This window comes from Drosophila melanogaster, chromosome 3R, assembly GCF_000001215.4.
Source record: "Drosophila melanogaster chromosome 3R".
In the NCBI taxonomy this organism is placed as follows: Eukaryota; Metazoa; Arthropoda; class Insecta; order Diptera; family Drosophilidae; genus Drosophila; species Drosophila melanogaster.
In genome coordinates, this window is record NT_033777.3 from 8440001 (window position 1) to 8456649 (window position 16649).

A 16649-nucleotide genomic window follows, 5' to 3' on the forward strand; every position below is an offset into this window, starting at 1 on the left:
TCTGATTTCAGGCAAACAAAAATAAATAGAATGTGAAGGAAGGAGCATACTTTGAGTATGTACAATAAATTTTTAAATATTTAAATTAACATAGATATTAAATATGACTACTATAATTTCTTCTGTGCATGAAAGTTTGACAAGTTGAGAGGGGTTGGTGGAGGACACAGTAGTTGGATGAGACCATGACTGGCAGCTGGATAGATGCTTCCTTTGGTTTGGCCTTTGCTTTGTTTTTTGGCTTATTTTGCATTAGAAAAGGAAGAAGAGTTCAGGGAAGGGGGATGGAACTACCACCAACAACTCCTGTGGGTGTCTATGCACATATTTGCCCGACTTTGTTTGCCAACACACATACACACACATGCACAGAAACGCACACAGAATCACCAGCTACGGTTGAAAAATTTGTGCATAATTTTGCTAGGCGAAAATATGCTTTGGGCCTTGAGTAGAGCAGGAGCAGAAAACTGGGAAATCGATGACAGGACACATGGCAAGCCCCAAAACTCCCGCTGGGATCCCTCCTTACACTTGTTTTGTTTGCGGATTAAGCTGCCGGGGAGCTGTTGTCCTTGTTCTCCTGATGCCATTCAGTTCTATTCCCCATTCTCATCTGCATCCGCAATTGAGCTCGAAATGTTGCGTTCTTTAATTTAATTAGGCGCGTGCCCCAACAGGAAGCTGTTTGCAATCAGGCGTCGCATACAAACGCAGCGACCTCACGAGGATATATATATATATATATATATATATATATATGAATATGTGGGTATTTACACTGTTTGCAATATTTTCATTACGTGCTCGCTACCTTGACAACCTCTGGCGACAATTTGCACCATATTTTTCCCCATTTCCCCGCATTCTTCTGCACGTCGCGATTTTCCTTAATTGTAGAACACACGTGACAGCGATTTATTTCTTTGCAAAGAATAGTTGTAACGGATTTTGGTTACTTGAGTCCTAACCGCAGTATAATACTATACAAATTAAAAGTTGTACCTTTGTTGAGCATGGAATTTTAGTCATTAAGCTGGCAGAAATTTACCCCAGATTGTTTCTATTTGGTATTCGTTTTATTTGATCTTTCTGTGTCGTGAAACCTTTAACCTTTTATTTCGGAATTTTGATTTAATTATACTGTTTTGATTAATCATGGCTTGCATTATATTAGTGCCTCATTAAATGTGTCCAACCAAGTTGTCTTGGGGCTTAACTTTTTCGAACTAAACTTTTCCGATTTTATGGGCTAAGAGTGATATGGCTTCAATTTCCATTAACAGTCAGCTGTTTGCAGGCACTCGCACATGTGTTAGAATGATACGGAATACTCCGGACATCGGAGCCCATTAAACACATTCCAAAATTGAAAAGTCATGTTGAACTTTTTTGCTCTGCTGGTTTTTTTTTTGGCCAGTTTGCATGATTTGTATTTATCTGGGCGAGTGGAAAGCTCTTATCGGTCACAGTTGAGATAGAGGAAAACTTTCAGTTTGATTACTTAAGAATTTGGTCAATGATTTCGAATAAAGTCGAATAGTTGTCCGAAGTTCAAGTGGCAGAATGGCAGAATGGTGCAATGATTTTCGGCTCCGCTCAGACACACACACACACACCAACTCATTCAGAGCGGTAATAAATTTCCGCCTGCTTGAGTGCCACAAAGAGAGAGGGAAACAGACACAGACATACGTGCGAAGTTCGCAGCACCATGATGTCCTGGCCATTATCCTGCATATAAAGTCGTTCATTTCCTTGTTGTTTTTTGGTCATTCCTGCTTTGATTTGACCGTCGACAATTTCATTGCTCCCCTGCATCCCGCTGTGTGTTACGGCCATTGTATTGCATACATAATAAATTTTATGAAACGTAAATTTTTATTGAGACCAATTTTTGTCGCTGCCATAAAAGCGGAGAACATGAAAGGAAAAGCTCGTTCCAATCGAAGCGAATGTTTTATTTATAGCCCCGCATCAATTCGGAAATTAATTTCGCATTAACTATTTTCGGTGCCGTATTAGAGGCGAAAGCAAACAACAATATTAGAAATGTTCACTGGGTAAACAACAAATGTTGTGAGTCCTTCCAGTTTTCTCTTCAGCCCCCAAAAACCCGAAAACATTTCAAATAGTTTGAATTAGCAAAACAATACAAATGGAGAGCAAACAGAGAGCAAAGACAAAACATAAACACAAATAGAGCCCCCAATTCGAATTTGCTGCCGTAAATGAAAATGAAAATATTGCGAATCAAACGAGGCGAACTGAAACAAAGCCAAATGAAATAAAGGGGACTTCGAACCGTGCGACCGAAATCAAATGACAAACGTTGGTCCCATCTGCTGATTTGTGATGGGCAAATAAAAGAAAGAAATGCTCGAAATGCCCGAAAAAGAAGCCAACAAAACTATCATTTACTTTGCCCCATTGTTTTGCATGTCCAAAATGCTTTTATTGGTGAGCTAACGCTGCGTATACGTAATCCCCATGTGAACTTGCCTTTAATTCGCCATTTAGATGTGCAATGAATGGGGGTGGGTGTGGAGGGTGGTGTGGTGGCACAAACCAATTGTTGATGAAAAATGATGGAATGCCCACTTACATTTAAAACCAATTCGTTTCAGTAATTGCCTTAAGCCCCTTTCCCTGATTCCATACGATTATGGGATTACACTTGTGAGAAAACAACATTCAGGATAATGGCGAATGCATATTAATAACAAGCAGTAATATTTATTAAAACGATGCCTGTTGTTGCGCTTGCCCGCATTTAAAATTCACCAGCGATGCTGTAAAGAGCTGAATTGTTAATGAAATAATGAATATATATCAGTTTAAAGGCTGAACGATTTAAGCTGCTTTCACGCGAGTAATTATATTTCAATTACATGCTGACTACCCGCTGACCTAGATCACCTCTGAACTCCTGCGGAAAATGTTCAAAAAGAGATTGAACTCATCGGCTTACGGCTCATTAGCACGTTTCTTCTCCAAATGGAGGGGGGCTTCGAGAAAAACTGAGGGATTGTCAGACAACTTGATTGAACTTCAATGGGCTCTAAGATGGCTGCTCTTTGGAGCTCGAGATTAATGCTAATGTGACAACTTAATCGAAAGCCATTTACAAGTCATGTCAAGTGGAGAGCGGCTCATGCTCTGTCTCCATGGCAGTGGAGCTCGTTATTATGACAGGACCTCGATGTGGGGACGTTGGTTGTGGGCTGTAGGCTGATGTCGGGCAAGGGGACATGAGGGCATGACGACGCCAAATCCATAAAAAAGCACGTTAAATATTTGCATTAATTCCGGGCGCTGGCTGATAAGTCCTGGATGCTAACAGCCAACAGGAAACAGGAGACAAGGAGACAGGGACTGCTGTTGACACTTACCCGGCAAACAAGATGCGACTGCGATGCCGATAAGGAGCAATAGTTGGGCAATCTTGGTGCTGCTCCCGCTGCTGCTGATGCTGGTGCTGATGCTACTCCTGCTCCTGCTGCTCCTTTTGCTCCTGTTTTGGCTGCTCATTTTGCCAGCAAGTCGTTTCGTCCTTATCACTAAATGCGTTACTTTGTCAACGACCCGAGTTCTCGGGGTGTTTCGTGTGGACGTTAGGTGGGGCTGACTGCTGACTGCTTACTGCTGACTTTGACTTTTACTGCACGACTCACTCGCACTTGAATTTCAGTGTTCACGGCTCAATTTTGTGTAAGAGCTATCAGTTAGGTGTGTTTATGGCTAGGGGAACCGCAAGCGGCGATCTTGTTGTGCATAAACAATAAAAAATATAGCAGAATGTAGGCCCGAACTGTCATGACAAAAAAAAAGGTAACTCGAACTGCAAAGTGATTTGTTGCTCGATTAGAGAAGTTCTGCGATATTTGATATTTGATTTGATGCCAAAGTTACGCTGGATCAAATCGAGTTAATTGGAATCCTTTCGGGGAATATTATATTACGTTTCGCGCCGCACGTTTTTGTTGATGGTGTCTTGTTCCTTAATCAGAAATTTACACAATCCAGAATGGATGAAAGCACAGTGAAAATTTCAATCAAAACTTTACTCTTTTTGTCTTTCTGTATGTTGGTGTGTCTGTCTTTTTGGTGGCTTTTGCTCGATTTTTGTTGTTTTTTTTTTTTTGCTTTTTAGCGCTCGTTAACTCCAGCGTTTCGTTTTGCGTCTTTGTTTGTTCCGTTTTTAGTCTTTTCGCCGCCTTTTGTTTTCGCAATTTTTTTTTGCTCAATTTTTAATGCAATTTCCACGCTTAACTGCACTTTTTGCCATTTCGCTTGTTATTCCTGTTTCTTCTGATGTTGCTGTTTCTGTTTTTGCACAGCATTTATTTACACGAAATACACCCACAATCACACACACAGGCACAAGCTCAAGCAAACGCACACAATGGCAGGCGACCGGAAACAGACAGAGACAAAATATGTACACAATTTGCAGCGCTCTCGTTCCCTCCGGTGCATTCCAAATTCAAATTACTGTTGCAGCTCTTCCAGTTATGGTTATCGTTCGCCTTGTTCCAATCCTGCAAATCAGATCTGAGCGCTCCGGTCGCTCATCAAGTGGCCTTTGTCCTGCCCGAGGACTCGGATTTGCGGATCTGCAGATCTGGACTGGGGATCTAGGTCTGGACTCTGTCAGGAGTCGAGTCTTCGCATCTTCTTCAAGTATCTGAAAAAGCAAGAACAAATTAATCTCTAGTTAGTATATATGTATTTAACAAACATCATTAATTTATCCATAAATATGATTATATTATAATTTCCGCTCAAAATATTATGTGTGCTAGAAGCTGGCTTATTTTTCAGGCTTATGCTAAGTGTGTAAGGACAAGCCGTTCTTCATTTGTAATTTTCTTTGATGATGCCAGCGGCTTTTGCATAAAATATTAGCACATTTTCGGCTTTTTCTCTACGCGCAGAACCTCGCTTAATATATCTGTTCTACATGTGGGAAAGTTTTCAGGATGTCATTGCAGCAGACAGACGGATAATGCGTCACCTACGCATCTAACCATTTCTCCTTAACTTTCTAAATGACTGACGTGTGTCTGAATTGCGTACCCCCACCACATCCACATGGGCCAATGTTTTTAGCCTTTGTTCCCGGGCTGCAGCCCATTATTTTGCTTTATTTTCCGCTTGACACCTTTGGGCTGCGTTGCGCATTTCCCATCTGCACTCACTGTATGAATGTGTGTGTGTGTGTGTATGTGTGTGCGTGTCTGTGTGGGTGCTCAACCACGTGGCATTTATGCGCGACTTTTTCCCATTCGCATTCAGCGTTTTTCCCCGGTTTTGCCGACCTGGCCGAAAGGCTTAGCCAAGGCTAAAGCGACCGCCCCGAGTTGCGTGCAGATAGGGGAAGTTTGTAGTGGGGAGGTTGGATGCTGGAAGGGTTGAACGCTTTCTTATCAACATGCACGTCGTCGACGTGAGGCAGAGACGTCATGTCGTCGTCTGAATTGAAATTTATTATTCTGCTTTGTCGTGCATGTGTGTGTGCGGGGGGTCCCGCTTTCCACTTTTCGCACACTCAGGGAAAATGCTCCATTGGCAAACAAAAGTATTGCAAACATTTTCAATATTCAGCTGCATTTTTAAAATAAATATTACATGGCTGCATGCTATTTTTTTCTGTACGTTTCGATAATCTTTTTCAAATTTTCTGTTTTTGTTTTTCACATTAATATTTAAATTATTTTTAGTGCACTCTCTTCACATTTCACTCCCCTTTTGCCGCACTCCTTTTAAGCAGTTTTGTGAGTGCCAGGCACTTTTTTGAGGTCCATGTGTGTGTGTGCCCCCTCGAAAGTCCTCTTTTCAAGCATTTAATATTTTTCTTTTCTCCCGACTTTTATAATTCTTTTTTTTTTTTTTTTTTTGCTCAACCATACCCAGGCTGTGCTGTCTTGCTTTTACTTTTGTTAATTGCTTTTCATCTGGGGTAAACTGGCAAAATGTTTGGGGGGCAGCTTTGATGTGCGACCTTTCATTGAGTTGAGCGTGTTGTTGGTGCTTTGGGGTCTCGCACTTAGGGATATTGTTCACATGTCTCAATTATCCTTTTGATTTTGCACACATGAAAGCGCCCCTCCGAAGTTTTGCTTTTGCGCTTTTGTTGGTCCAATTTCAAAGCAAAGTGCGGCCAGCGAGGGAGCCGATGAGGGACGAGGCTTATTGCTTTACAGGCCAGTTATTATTAAAACGTTGTAAACCGAAACTAACAGGTTTGAATTTCTCATTTCCTGTTCGCCATTTTGGGCCTCCGCCTCCCCAAAGGCAGGCAATAAAATCTACATAATTTAAGCATTTACATGGTATGTATTATGTGTGAGAGATATCGGACCCTCCCCGAGAAACAAATGGTCACAGACGTGTCCAACATCTTTTTCTTTCGACCGGCGGGCCACAAAAAATGGAATGATATTGTATCTAGTTTGTTTTGCTGTTCCTGCTGACACTTGGCGTTTTTGTTGCTATGCACGTTGCAAAAAGTTAAGTAAAAATGGCGTAAACAAGGCGAAAGAAAAGCAGAGTTGGAAATTATGCAAAGATTATGTGCGCCGGAGGTGAGTGGGGGGATCCTCATTGCGGGATCCTTGGATGCCAGATAGAATGAGCAAGTTAACTTGTCGCCGTGGTCACGACTGCCGGGTAGCTGGGGTGGGGTAAAGTGAGATGAGGTGAGGTGCGGTGTCCCGGACCAGGAGGAGCTCTAAAGCCGAGCACCAACTTAAGTCGAGTGACATGTAAATCTAGCCTCAGGTTGCGGCAACGGCAGCTGCTGCTGCTGCCGCTGCTGAAAAAGAGTTGCGGGCAAAAAACAGAGCCGAGATGATGATGATAATGCGGTCGTTCCAGACCCACTCTCAATTCCCATGCCCTGGCAATCTCACCGCCCATTACCAACCACCATGCCCAGGAGCCACGTTTTCCTTTCTGAAAATCAGTTAAATGAGTTTGTTTACATGTTACGCCGCTGTGGCATTTTTTTCCTTCCTGCCAACGAGATTCGAGGAGGGGCGGTAAAACGAAATAATAACAGGAAAACTTTACAGAACGAAGGGACGCATACCCTTGAAAAAGGTCCTTAAAAGAATAGTTGATTTATATATTAATGTATCCTGCTCATATAGCTTGTCTTACACCTGCACGAACCAATAATTCAATTTTTTTTTGTCCTTTCAATCAATTCATGTTAACTTAATTTTCAATGGCAAGCTTAAAACACGTGTGGTTCTCAAGAAGTTCAAGGATAATACCCTCTGCCAGGGTATGCAAAGCGAAAATACTTTAAATGTATGCAAAGTGGTGGCTTGCAGGATACGGGGTGGGGTGGACGCCTATAAAGGACCCAGGAAGCGGCGCGACATTGTCTGGACGCCGTTTTTCTGCGGAAATGGATGTAGGGAACGGTCCCTATACAATTTACTTTGGTAACTCGATATATGAAGTCAGAGTCGCAGGCCTAAGAGTATGCAGCATATAATTTGCGTTTGTTTGCCGCTGCTGCTTTATGTAATTTGCATGTAAACATGTGTTTCGCATTCGTGTGAGTGTGTTGCTTGCTGTATGTGTGTGTGTGTGTGTGTGATGGTGTTGGTTTGTGTTAGCCTTCTGGCAACACAGAAACACTCAAGCTGGAAAAATTACGCCCAACATCAAATGATTTTGTTTAACATATTTTGTTATTAAGTGTGGAAATGTGCATATTTCGCTCCACGGAAAATTCCCCTTCTGCAGTTTTTTTTTTTGATGGTTGCTTCCCCGCTTTCTCCCATCCCCACTTAGCCATTTCGCTTCAGGACTCCCCGCTCCGTTTGCTGTTCGTGCCTGCAGTAAATTTCCGTTTGCCATCTTTCAGGACGAGGCAGCCAGACCTGGCATACTTCACTTGAACTTTGTGTAGCGTGAACTTCTTAAATTATTGGCCTAGGCTCTATATAAACTGCAGGCCCGGTGCCGCCAACGCCCACAAAGTTCAGTTTCGGCAACCGGCAATGCGATTTTCCCAAAGGGCTGGCGAATTATGTTTTACCAACTTCCTAACTTAGTTTGCGGCCTGATTTGACCTGCTGCCTTTTGACAATTGACAGTTCGATGGCTCGATGAAGTTTTACCAATTAGCTCCGGCTCAACGCCCGATTCCCGCTGCTTTCTTGACTGCATATCACGTCCGGCTATTTGTTTGCTCCTGCTATAGTTCGGTATTGTTTTCTAGCCACCACAACAACTTAAAAAAGAACGCACGGCCAGAAGAAAAAGCATAAACCACATACTCGTACACATGGCTGATAGATAAACAGAGCGACGACGGACGGACATTCACTTGCACTGGGCCATAACAATTTCTTTGGCCCCGATACCGGTACCAGATCCACATCCTCATCCATATCCACATTCAGTTCCAGACGTGGCCGCACTTCCTAATGCCGCTTGTGACGCTCTGATGCAGCCCAATCAACGTTGCTGCAACATTATTGTTGTAAGTCGGAGCAGATCCCATTCCCCTCCTTAGCTCCACTGTGAAAAACGAAGATGGTACTGCTAAGACTACTACATTGGGATTGTGGAATAAATTTGTAGAAGAATAGACACCTTTAACTAGTTTATATCGTGATATCCAATTATGGTATTATGGCATTATACCCCAAACTTTAAACTCTACTCTTTATTGTTAAGCAAATATATCTAGTTATTTCAGAAGGATTCGTTTTTCCCGAGTGCAGCTTTCTTGCAAGGGTAGATGTGCTTAAGTCGTTCTGCCATTTCCATTGCTTTGCCAACGAGCATTTCAATTGCTTTTGCTGCGGTAGTAAATACAAAGTGTTAAATGCCCGGGGCTTACGGGCAGGAGAAGGCATAAGCTAAGCAAATACTGCTGTACGACTATATATACCCCATATTAAAACTCAAATTCAAACTGCAACTTCAGCTCCGTCTGCTCCCAATCGCAATCCCAGTCCCAGTATCGATACCAATCCCAATCCTATTTTGAATCCAACTTGAAGTTAAGTCCAAGTCGCCGCGCCCGAACAAAGGCGTCGTATTCATTTCTTATTTAAAACTACCGCTTGTTGTTGTATGGTTCACCCTACAGACGGATGGATGGGTGGATGGATGGATGGATGGATGGATGGATGGGTGGTTGGATGGATGGATGGATACCAGGCCATTAGATCCATGCCTTGGCTGCTTGCCTTTGCATTTGCCAGGCACATGGAGTTTTATTTATCGAACTGTGAATAAATATTTTGCCGTACTCGAAGCACCTTCAAAGGGGTTGGAGTTGGGTAGTGGATGAGCTAAGCGCCTCGATCTCATGGAGGTGCAAGCAGCATACACAGACCACCTCCGATTCTGCAGTTTGCAGCTTGCAGTTCCGGGCACCCAGTTCCCACTATTGACTGTAGTAATGTGTAACCTAATTCTGCGGCCGGCTTAAATGGTTTTACCGTCTATTGACTTTCTGCGCCTCCTCGATTTTAGGCCCCAAAGCCAACTCCGAACTCGTTCCCCCTGGGCTCCTGGGCTCATCTCATTACGGCTTCGGCTCATCAAAGGGGCAGAAAAGAAAAAAAGAAAATAACCACCTAGATATCTCAGTCCTGCCTCAATTCCCCGATTCCCCGAATACCCACCCATATATCTCTGTGAATGGCACAGCTGCTTTCATTAGAGCAACGGAGGAATGTAGGAGGAGCGGCAGGATGAATCGCTCACAAAAGGCTCTTCAGCTTTATCGCTGTAATCAATTGTCTGCATTTGAATAGTTGACAACCGATTTATGGACCATTGAGTGAGCAGCAAGAACGCCGATGACTGAAGGCGATGGAAATGGGTGGCGGAGAAGTACGGTATGACTTGGTGGGCGGTTGCCGAGCAGTTCATTTCTTTTGTACTTGCGGTCGAGCGTTTGCCGCCCCTCCATCATTTCGATCTTGAGCATTTTTTCTGCCCTGTGTGGCCAGTATCCTTTTCGGAAATCAAGTGGAATGACCCGCACGGTCTGTGTGTTTTTTTTTTTTTTTTTTTTTCTTGCCCCTTCCTCATTTCCACGGCCCAGCTACCCCGAAATCCCCGAAATGCCCTTTGTTGAAAACTTCTGTTTTTGTATGTTTTACGTAATTTTACCAGGCAGAAGAAGAAGACTAGCCGGAAATGGCTAGGAAATTGAGCCAACAATAACAGCAGCAGCCCGAGTGAGAGCCGCATCAGCAATAGATGAAGCTGATGCCAGTCCAGCACTTCAGGACTCCAAGACCTCAGAACTCAACGGCAATAAGAATAATAACGAAAATGTCAGCCGGAGCGTCTGTCATCAGTGTGTCCGTCGTCAGTTGTCAGTTGCCTTTTGGTACATGGTATGGTATGGTGTTCCATGGTATGGTATAGTACGGCCAGTGGCCCAGATAATGTACTGCCAAGTGTTTTTGACCTTTTTCCCTTTCTTCGCCTTTTCGTTTCTTTGGCCGCCTTTTCTGGCCTTTTCTGCCTTCGTTGGCCATTTCATATTTTTGGTGACACATCCTATTGGCACTTGTCCTTGTGCATTGGCCGTTCGTCCTTTCGCCGACTTCAAATTATTTAAAACTCAATGCAAATAAAATGGCCACAACGTTCAAGGGACCCTTCACAATTGGGTTCAAGTTCAAGGCATTACCATTAACGCTAACTATGCGGTGCTTAAACTCGTCCTTTGTTTGCACAGCATTAAGGGGTTTTGTCCGGAGTCAAGTAGCAATTACAGTGAGTATTGCAACTTAAGGGGTAACCGTCTTAAGAAGCTTTAAAGCGGATCTGAAACAGCATTTACCTAAATTCCATTTGAGTAACTGCGGAAGGCCACCGAAATCGCTGATATCTTGTGATTACTGTTTAAAACAAAATTAATATCTTACAGTGGCGAACATTTAGATAATTAATAACTTAAATCTGAGACCCTAGTCATTTTACTTAATAATCTGTTACTCAGACGTGGAATATATATGTACTTGATACGTGATTACGTTTAGTTGGCACTGTAATTGACCATTGAAATGGATATTTAGAACATTTGGCTCCGTTTCACGTAATCAGCCATGAATCGTATTCACTTAAATGCGCCTAGTGCTGTTGATGTATTCTAAATGATCTTATTAACTTTATTCTGCCAGAGCTGAGGAAATCCCTTAATGGTTTTTCCAATCCCAATTGAGGTCAACTTGCGAATAGGTTCAGATAATGTGATCACAGCTTCCGACGGATTCGTGGTTGCCAGTATATGCATAAGTGACTCGCTTTAAGCACCACGAGACGACAACTTGCAACTGCAACTGGCAACTGGCAGCCTTCTGCATTGCATTCTCATCAATTCCACTCGTCAGATGCGGGCGACACACAAAGTCACGCCAGATACACCAGATGCATCAGATACACACTCACACACACACAAACTACTGCTCACATATGCACACGTCCCGTGGGCATTTACTTGCCAGGCTCTTGGCACGGCTTTGCATTTGGGTTAATGTAGTATTTGTGTCTCGTGCTCTGCAAGTCGGCAGTCTAAGCCCCCAGCCAGCTCCAAAGTCAGCCAGGATACGGGGGTTCCGCCTCCATAGGTCCTGAATAAGCGATGGCTGTGGGGAGGGGGATGCCCGCCGAAATGGCATCAATATTTTGACTACCCGCTTCAAAACAGGTTGATGATTGGTAATGAATATGGGATTTCTAAACCCTTTGGGTTATATCACAATGGCTTGTTTGCCCAAAACCCCATTTGCTGCCAGCGACGCCGCCTCTGGATCATTGGATTGCGGTAACGGGCACATTTTGTCAGCGGCCTGGAAAGAAATGCACTGCACGTTGTCAAGAAAAATATGTCAACGTCTTCCTCGCTTTCGCTTAGATTGGCATTGTCATAAAATGCCGTGCCACATACGGAATATATGTATTTTTTGTATATGTGGGTAAAACCCCGCGGGACAGTGATTCCTTCATTCCATGTGCCACTTGCATGGGAGGACATGCAGCCTGTTTAGAGAATGAATTGCACTTTATTGTTGGCATTTCGAAAGCCTCTACGTCACGTCTCGTGGCATTTTTAGAGCCCAGCCCAAGTCCAAAAGTCTCGGCATGCGAATCGAGTGGAAAAACCTCAGATGGATTTCCTCAGTGGAACGTGTTGCTATTTGCCAGCTCATTTTTGGTCAGCCAAAATTGCGAGCACTGCCCTGGCACTCCGTAAAAAAATTCAATCAAAATTGTTGCCATTTAGTTTGACATTTCATTTTGATGGCGGGGGCCAAAATGATGATGAAGTGCCAGCAACGAGGGGGCGTGGCCCCCTCCCAAGGACATGGAATCTCTTAGCCACTCCCCGTTTTTTTTTTTTTTAGCTTTTTCCGCCATTTCTGCTTTTATAGAGTGCCAAAAGCTGCACAGGAATTTCTTTCTCTTCCGCAGATTGCACGAAAAAAATGCCAAGCTGACCGCAAGCTGTGTAAAGTTAGCTAACTGCAAAAGCAAAAAAAAAAAAAAAATAATAAAAAAAAAAAAACAAGAATTGTAAGAAGAAAATAAGTGGGGTGAGTAGATGTCATTGCTTTCGGGTTCCATTGGGAAAATTGATTTCGTACTGGAACTGGAAACTGGTGAGGATGCGATAAGAATTTGCCTTCTGCGCGTGCATTTCACTGCACTCAATCAAGGGCTGCTCATAATTTGCCAACAGAGAGGAGCTGTTATTGGCTTTTCTCCATTCCGTACAGCTCAGCTCAATTCGGTTCGGTTCGCCATGCTCGTTTCTCATTTCCTTTCTGCTCTATCATAATCATTTCCGCCTGCGGATATATATCTGCCATAAATCAACGCCAGCGGCTGCTTTAAATTCTTTCTAATGAAGTTACTCAAGCCTGAAAAAGAAAAACTTTTCCCATACACATCCCAAAAGGGGGTCGGCGGGGGTAGTAGTGAGCGAATTCTTTCACATGTTGGCATTTTCTCGTCTGCCTCTGCAGCCACGCTTGAAAGCACATGAAAATTCATAAAATTCACAGCCTACATCCAGGGGGCTGAGAAAATGGGTGGGGCTCACATACATACGTATACGTCACACCCACACACGCACACACACACACACACACACACATGTGCGCCTGGTATAAGGAGCTATCAAGAAATCACAACAAATTTACAAGTGCCACACAAATGTTTGACAAAAACTTTCTGAAAAGCTTTCCACTGATTTCGCATCGTCCCAACGATTTCTTCTGTCTCGATGTTTTTTGAGGGGAATGGGGCGGAATCGAGGGGATCGACGGGATGGTGTTGTCTGGGGAGACATTTATGGTCCCACGATGTTATCGGGTTGACATAAGTTAAGCTGCTTTTCCTTTGCTTTTCGGCTAAAATCAACAACAACAAATATTGGCTAACAAATGCGTGTGCAGAGAGAAAAGTTTCACAGCCTAAGTCGCTTACCTTTTAGTCATAGAAAGAAAGAAATCAAAGAAACGAAATACATGTAATAAAAATAAGTTTATTGAACCACAATCATTTAATAAACATAATTGGGATTTTCGATGAAAATGAAATGATACTACTTCCCAATTTTGTTCTCAATGTATGAAAACTGCTTGTGTATGTGTGGGCAAACAGTTGAAAAGGATGTTCAAAGTGTGTGCCAAGAACGCGTAAATTCAGCTCGAAAATATTTTCGAAAGAGCGAACCGCAGAACAACTGCGCGACATTCAAAACTTTTCAGTTTATGTAGGGGGGGGGGCAAGTTGGGGCCCGGGTACAAGTATTTAGACTTGTCTGCTATTTAGTGTTGACACGCAAGGCAATTTGGTGAATGCAAACATTTTGCTATGCTGCCTGAGCGACCGAATATTACGCATACGCCCGAGTGTGCGCCACCCTATACCCCATTTCGCTATCTTTGTGTTTGGCTGGCATTGCTTACGGATATTAAATAAAGTTGCGCCATTTCAGTTTCGCGCCTTGACAAACCACAGCCCCGCCCACTTTCCGCCCGCCCCCTTATGCTGGTAACTGTTATTGCTTATTACATTTTGGGCGGCGGTGACTTTGGTGCGGGCTTAGTTGCGCTGTGTGGCGAGTGAATTGTGACTGCCTGTCAGTGGCATCAGTCCCTACTTTCTCTACCATCGAAATTTCATAGCTAGGGGGAGATTCTTCTTTGTGAATCACAAAGAAATGCTCATAATGCTCCTGACTTAACTTGCTTGCTTTTTGGAGGTGGGGAGTGATGCCAGCTTACATCTCCTTAGCGTAGAAGTGTGTACAATTTACCCACGCCCTCGAGAAATCACGCAGACACACTCGCAGAGAATTTAAATAAATGGCGTAAAAATTGTACACCCCAGAGTTGATTTAGCTCGCTCAACTTATGTAACTCAATTCAGCGCAGCTCATGTGTAAAATAAACTCTCGACCAGAAGCAACTTTACTTGCAACTCGATGAAGTGCGTGAAGTTGATACGTAAGGGGAGTAGAAAGTAGAGGGGCGAATATCCACTGGTAGCTCGGGTGTATGCGTAATAAAGCTTAGGAAAAAATTTGCACCAACAAGAGTGGCATTTCTCCCTAACATTCTCATTAGCATTAAGATCTGAAACAGAATCAAGATTAATCGAAATTGGCATTACAAAGCTATCAGCACGGTTTTAGCAAATCAGATCAAACACAAGCACATTGACTTAAGTAAAAGAAGTAGGACACTCGACCAAAGCATACCCTTGAATTACATAAGCATTTAACATAAGACTGCAAATCACTGCCCTACTTTGGAAAGTCTTTTAAAATCGTATCCCGACCAAAAAAAAAACAATACAAGCAAATGCTATTTATGCTTCCGCGAAACCATTATGCCCATTCCATTGACACTGCAAATGGGATAAAACGGGGACAGAGCTCAGAGCATTTAAATGCTAAATAGCTGGTAAAAGGATAACGCCATATCCTTATTGCCACCTAACTAGTTCACGCTGTGTTGTGTGCTGCGTGTCGTGTGGCGGGGTCGCAAAACAGAAATTAAAGTGTTACCAAAATAATAGCAACAAATTGCCTTCGCCTGAACAACGTCACAACACAAAAATGTCGCGATTCACCCAGCGGGTGACCTTTAACTGGGGGCCACAGCGGGTGGTCAAGGGGTTGGGCTCCGGTCACATGGTGTGGCATTTATTTAAATTAAGCCAACGCAATGGAAGGATAGCAGTTAGACATGCGAGTCCTTTGAGGGCAGGATCTGCACTTAGCCGCACTGAATGTGGGCCAAGTATTCGACGGCAGTAACTCCATTTTGCAGCGGTAATCAAAAGCAAGACACAAGACACTATTATGAGCGAAACTTGTGTAATTGTTTAATGTCGAATTTCCACCCATTCAACTGCTTCGGTTTTTCTTTTCGCCACAGTTCTTTCTCAGTATCCTGTTCGCTCTTTCGGACTTTTTTTTTTTTTGTTTTGCAAGGCGCTAAATAAAAATTAAAGTGCGCAAAGTGTTTCCTTTTAATGGCCATTTCCATTTCGCCAGGGTCCTTGTTGTCGCTCCTTCTGTTTTACAATGTCTGAGCTAACAAAGGAAAGCCTTCCCCTTTGGGTTTTCTTCAGCAGTTTCTGTTCCACTTCTCTTTTTCTCTTCGCCCAGCTCGAGTTGGAGAAAAATGCAGCTGGAACGTGAGTCGCGTTCAGCGTTCGACGGATATCCGTTTGCAGAGAGCCGGAAGGTGAGATGCAGTTTCCACTCCTTTCCAGCTGCAGTTGCACTTGCAGTGGCTGAATGAAACCTAAATGCCCGGCAAGCGGATATGTCGCGCAGAATGGTGAATGCCTGACTGTAAGAATCCGGATCCGAAACGCCCGGCTGTGGCAATGCAAAGTGGGACAACCTTAGCTGCAGCTACTGCTGCTGCGAAGGAAGCCTCATTTTAATTATGCTGTTGAAATATTTATGCCAGAAATGTGCGTGTGTGTGTGTGTGTGCAAACGTCTTCTTCCTGGCCTAATTGCGCTTTGTCCACAGAATACAGCTGGTTTTGAGGCGTGCAGCAATGAAATAAATGCATAAATTGATGGGAATTTAGTGCCGGCAAGCAACGTGCTGGGCTTAGGTTTGTTTGCCGGCACGAAACACAATTAGTTGAGCCGCATCAGAGCCAACACCAATATCATACATAATTCCTGGCAACTGCACACGACGCATTGCACGACGGCATTGGCATTGGCATCGCCAGGATGCCATCGCACTGCATTCTCGGCTAAATAAACACACGGCAATATAATGTCGAGGACGAGATGTGAATTTCGGTTTGCTTTGACATTTGTTTGGCCTCCTGCTTGGCTCTCTATTTGTCCTGCAGTCCCACTGTCCATTTATCCAGCTATCCAGCCATCCATCTGGCCACGTTCACATCCAGGTCCTCGGTTCACGCCCACCTGGCTGGGAAAACCAAACAATCAGCCTGTTCCCGAGCAAACACGTCAAATGCGTATGCTTAATATTGCATAACGCCGTATGCATTCCAAATGCACATTAACTGCACACAAATACGGATCCACACATACCAATACAACATACCCACACACGTGTAGAGATTGTGTCGTTGGCGGTTGCCGGGAAA

General features: G+C 43.6%; 1 protein-coding gene across 6 annotated transcripts in view; it reads right to left on the reverse strand.

Moving 5' to 3' along the window:
* CG45263 (uncharacterized protein) overlaps positions 1 to 16649 on the reverse strand; it is a 113290-nt gene that overhangs the window by 75673 nt on the left and 20968 nt on the right. For all 6 annotated transcript variants that reach the window (NM_001260059.2, NM_001260060.2, NM_001316568.1 and 3 more), the window contains exon 2: positions 3393 to 4687. In NM_001260059.2, coding sequence (NP_001246988.1) covers positions 3393 to 3531 — 139 coding nt within the window. In that variant the 5' untranslated portion in view covers positions 3532 to 4687. The remainder of the gene's footprint in view (positions 1 to 3392; positions 4688 to 16649) is intronic.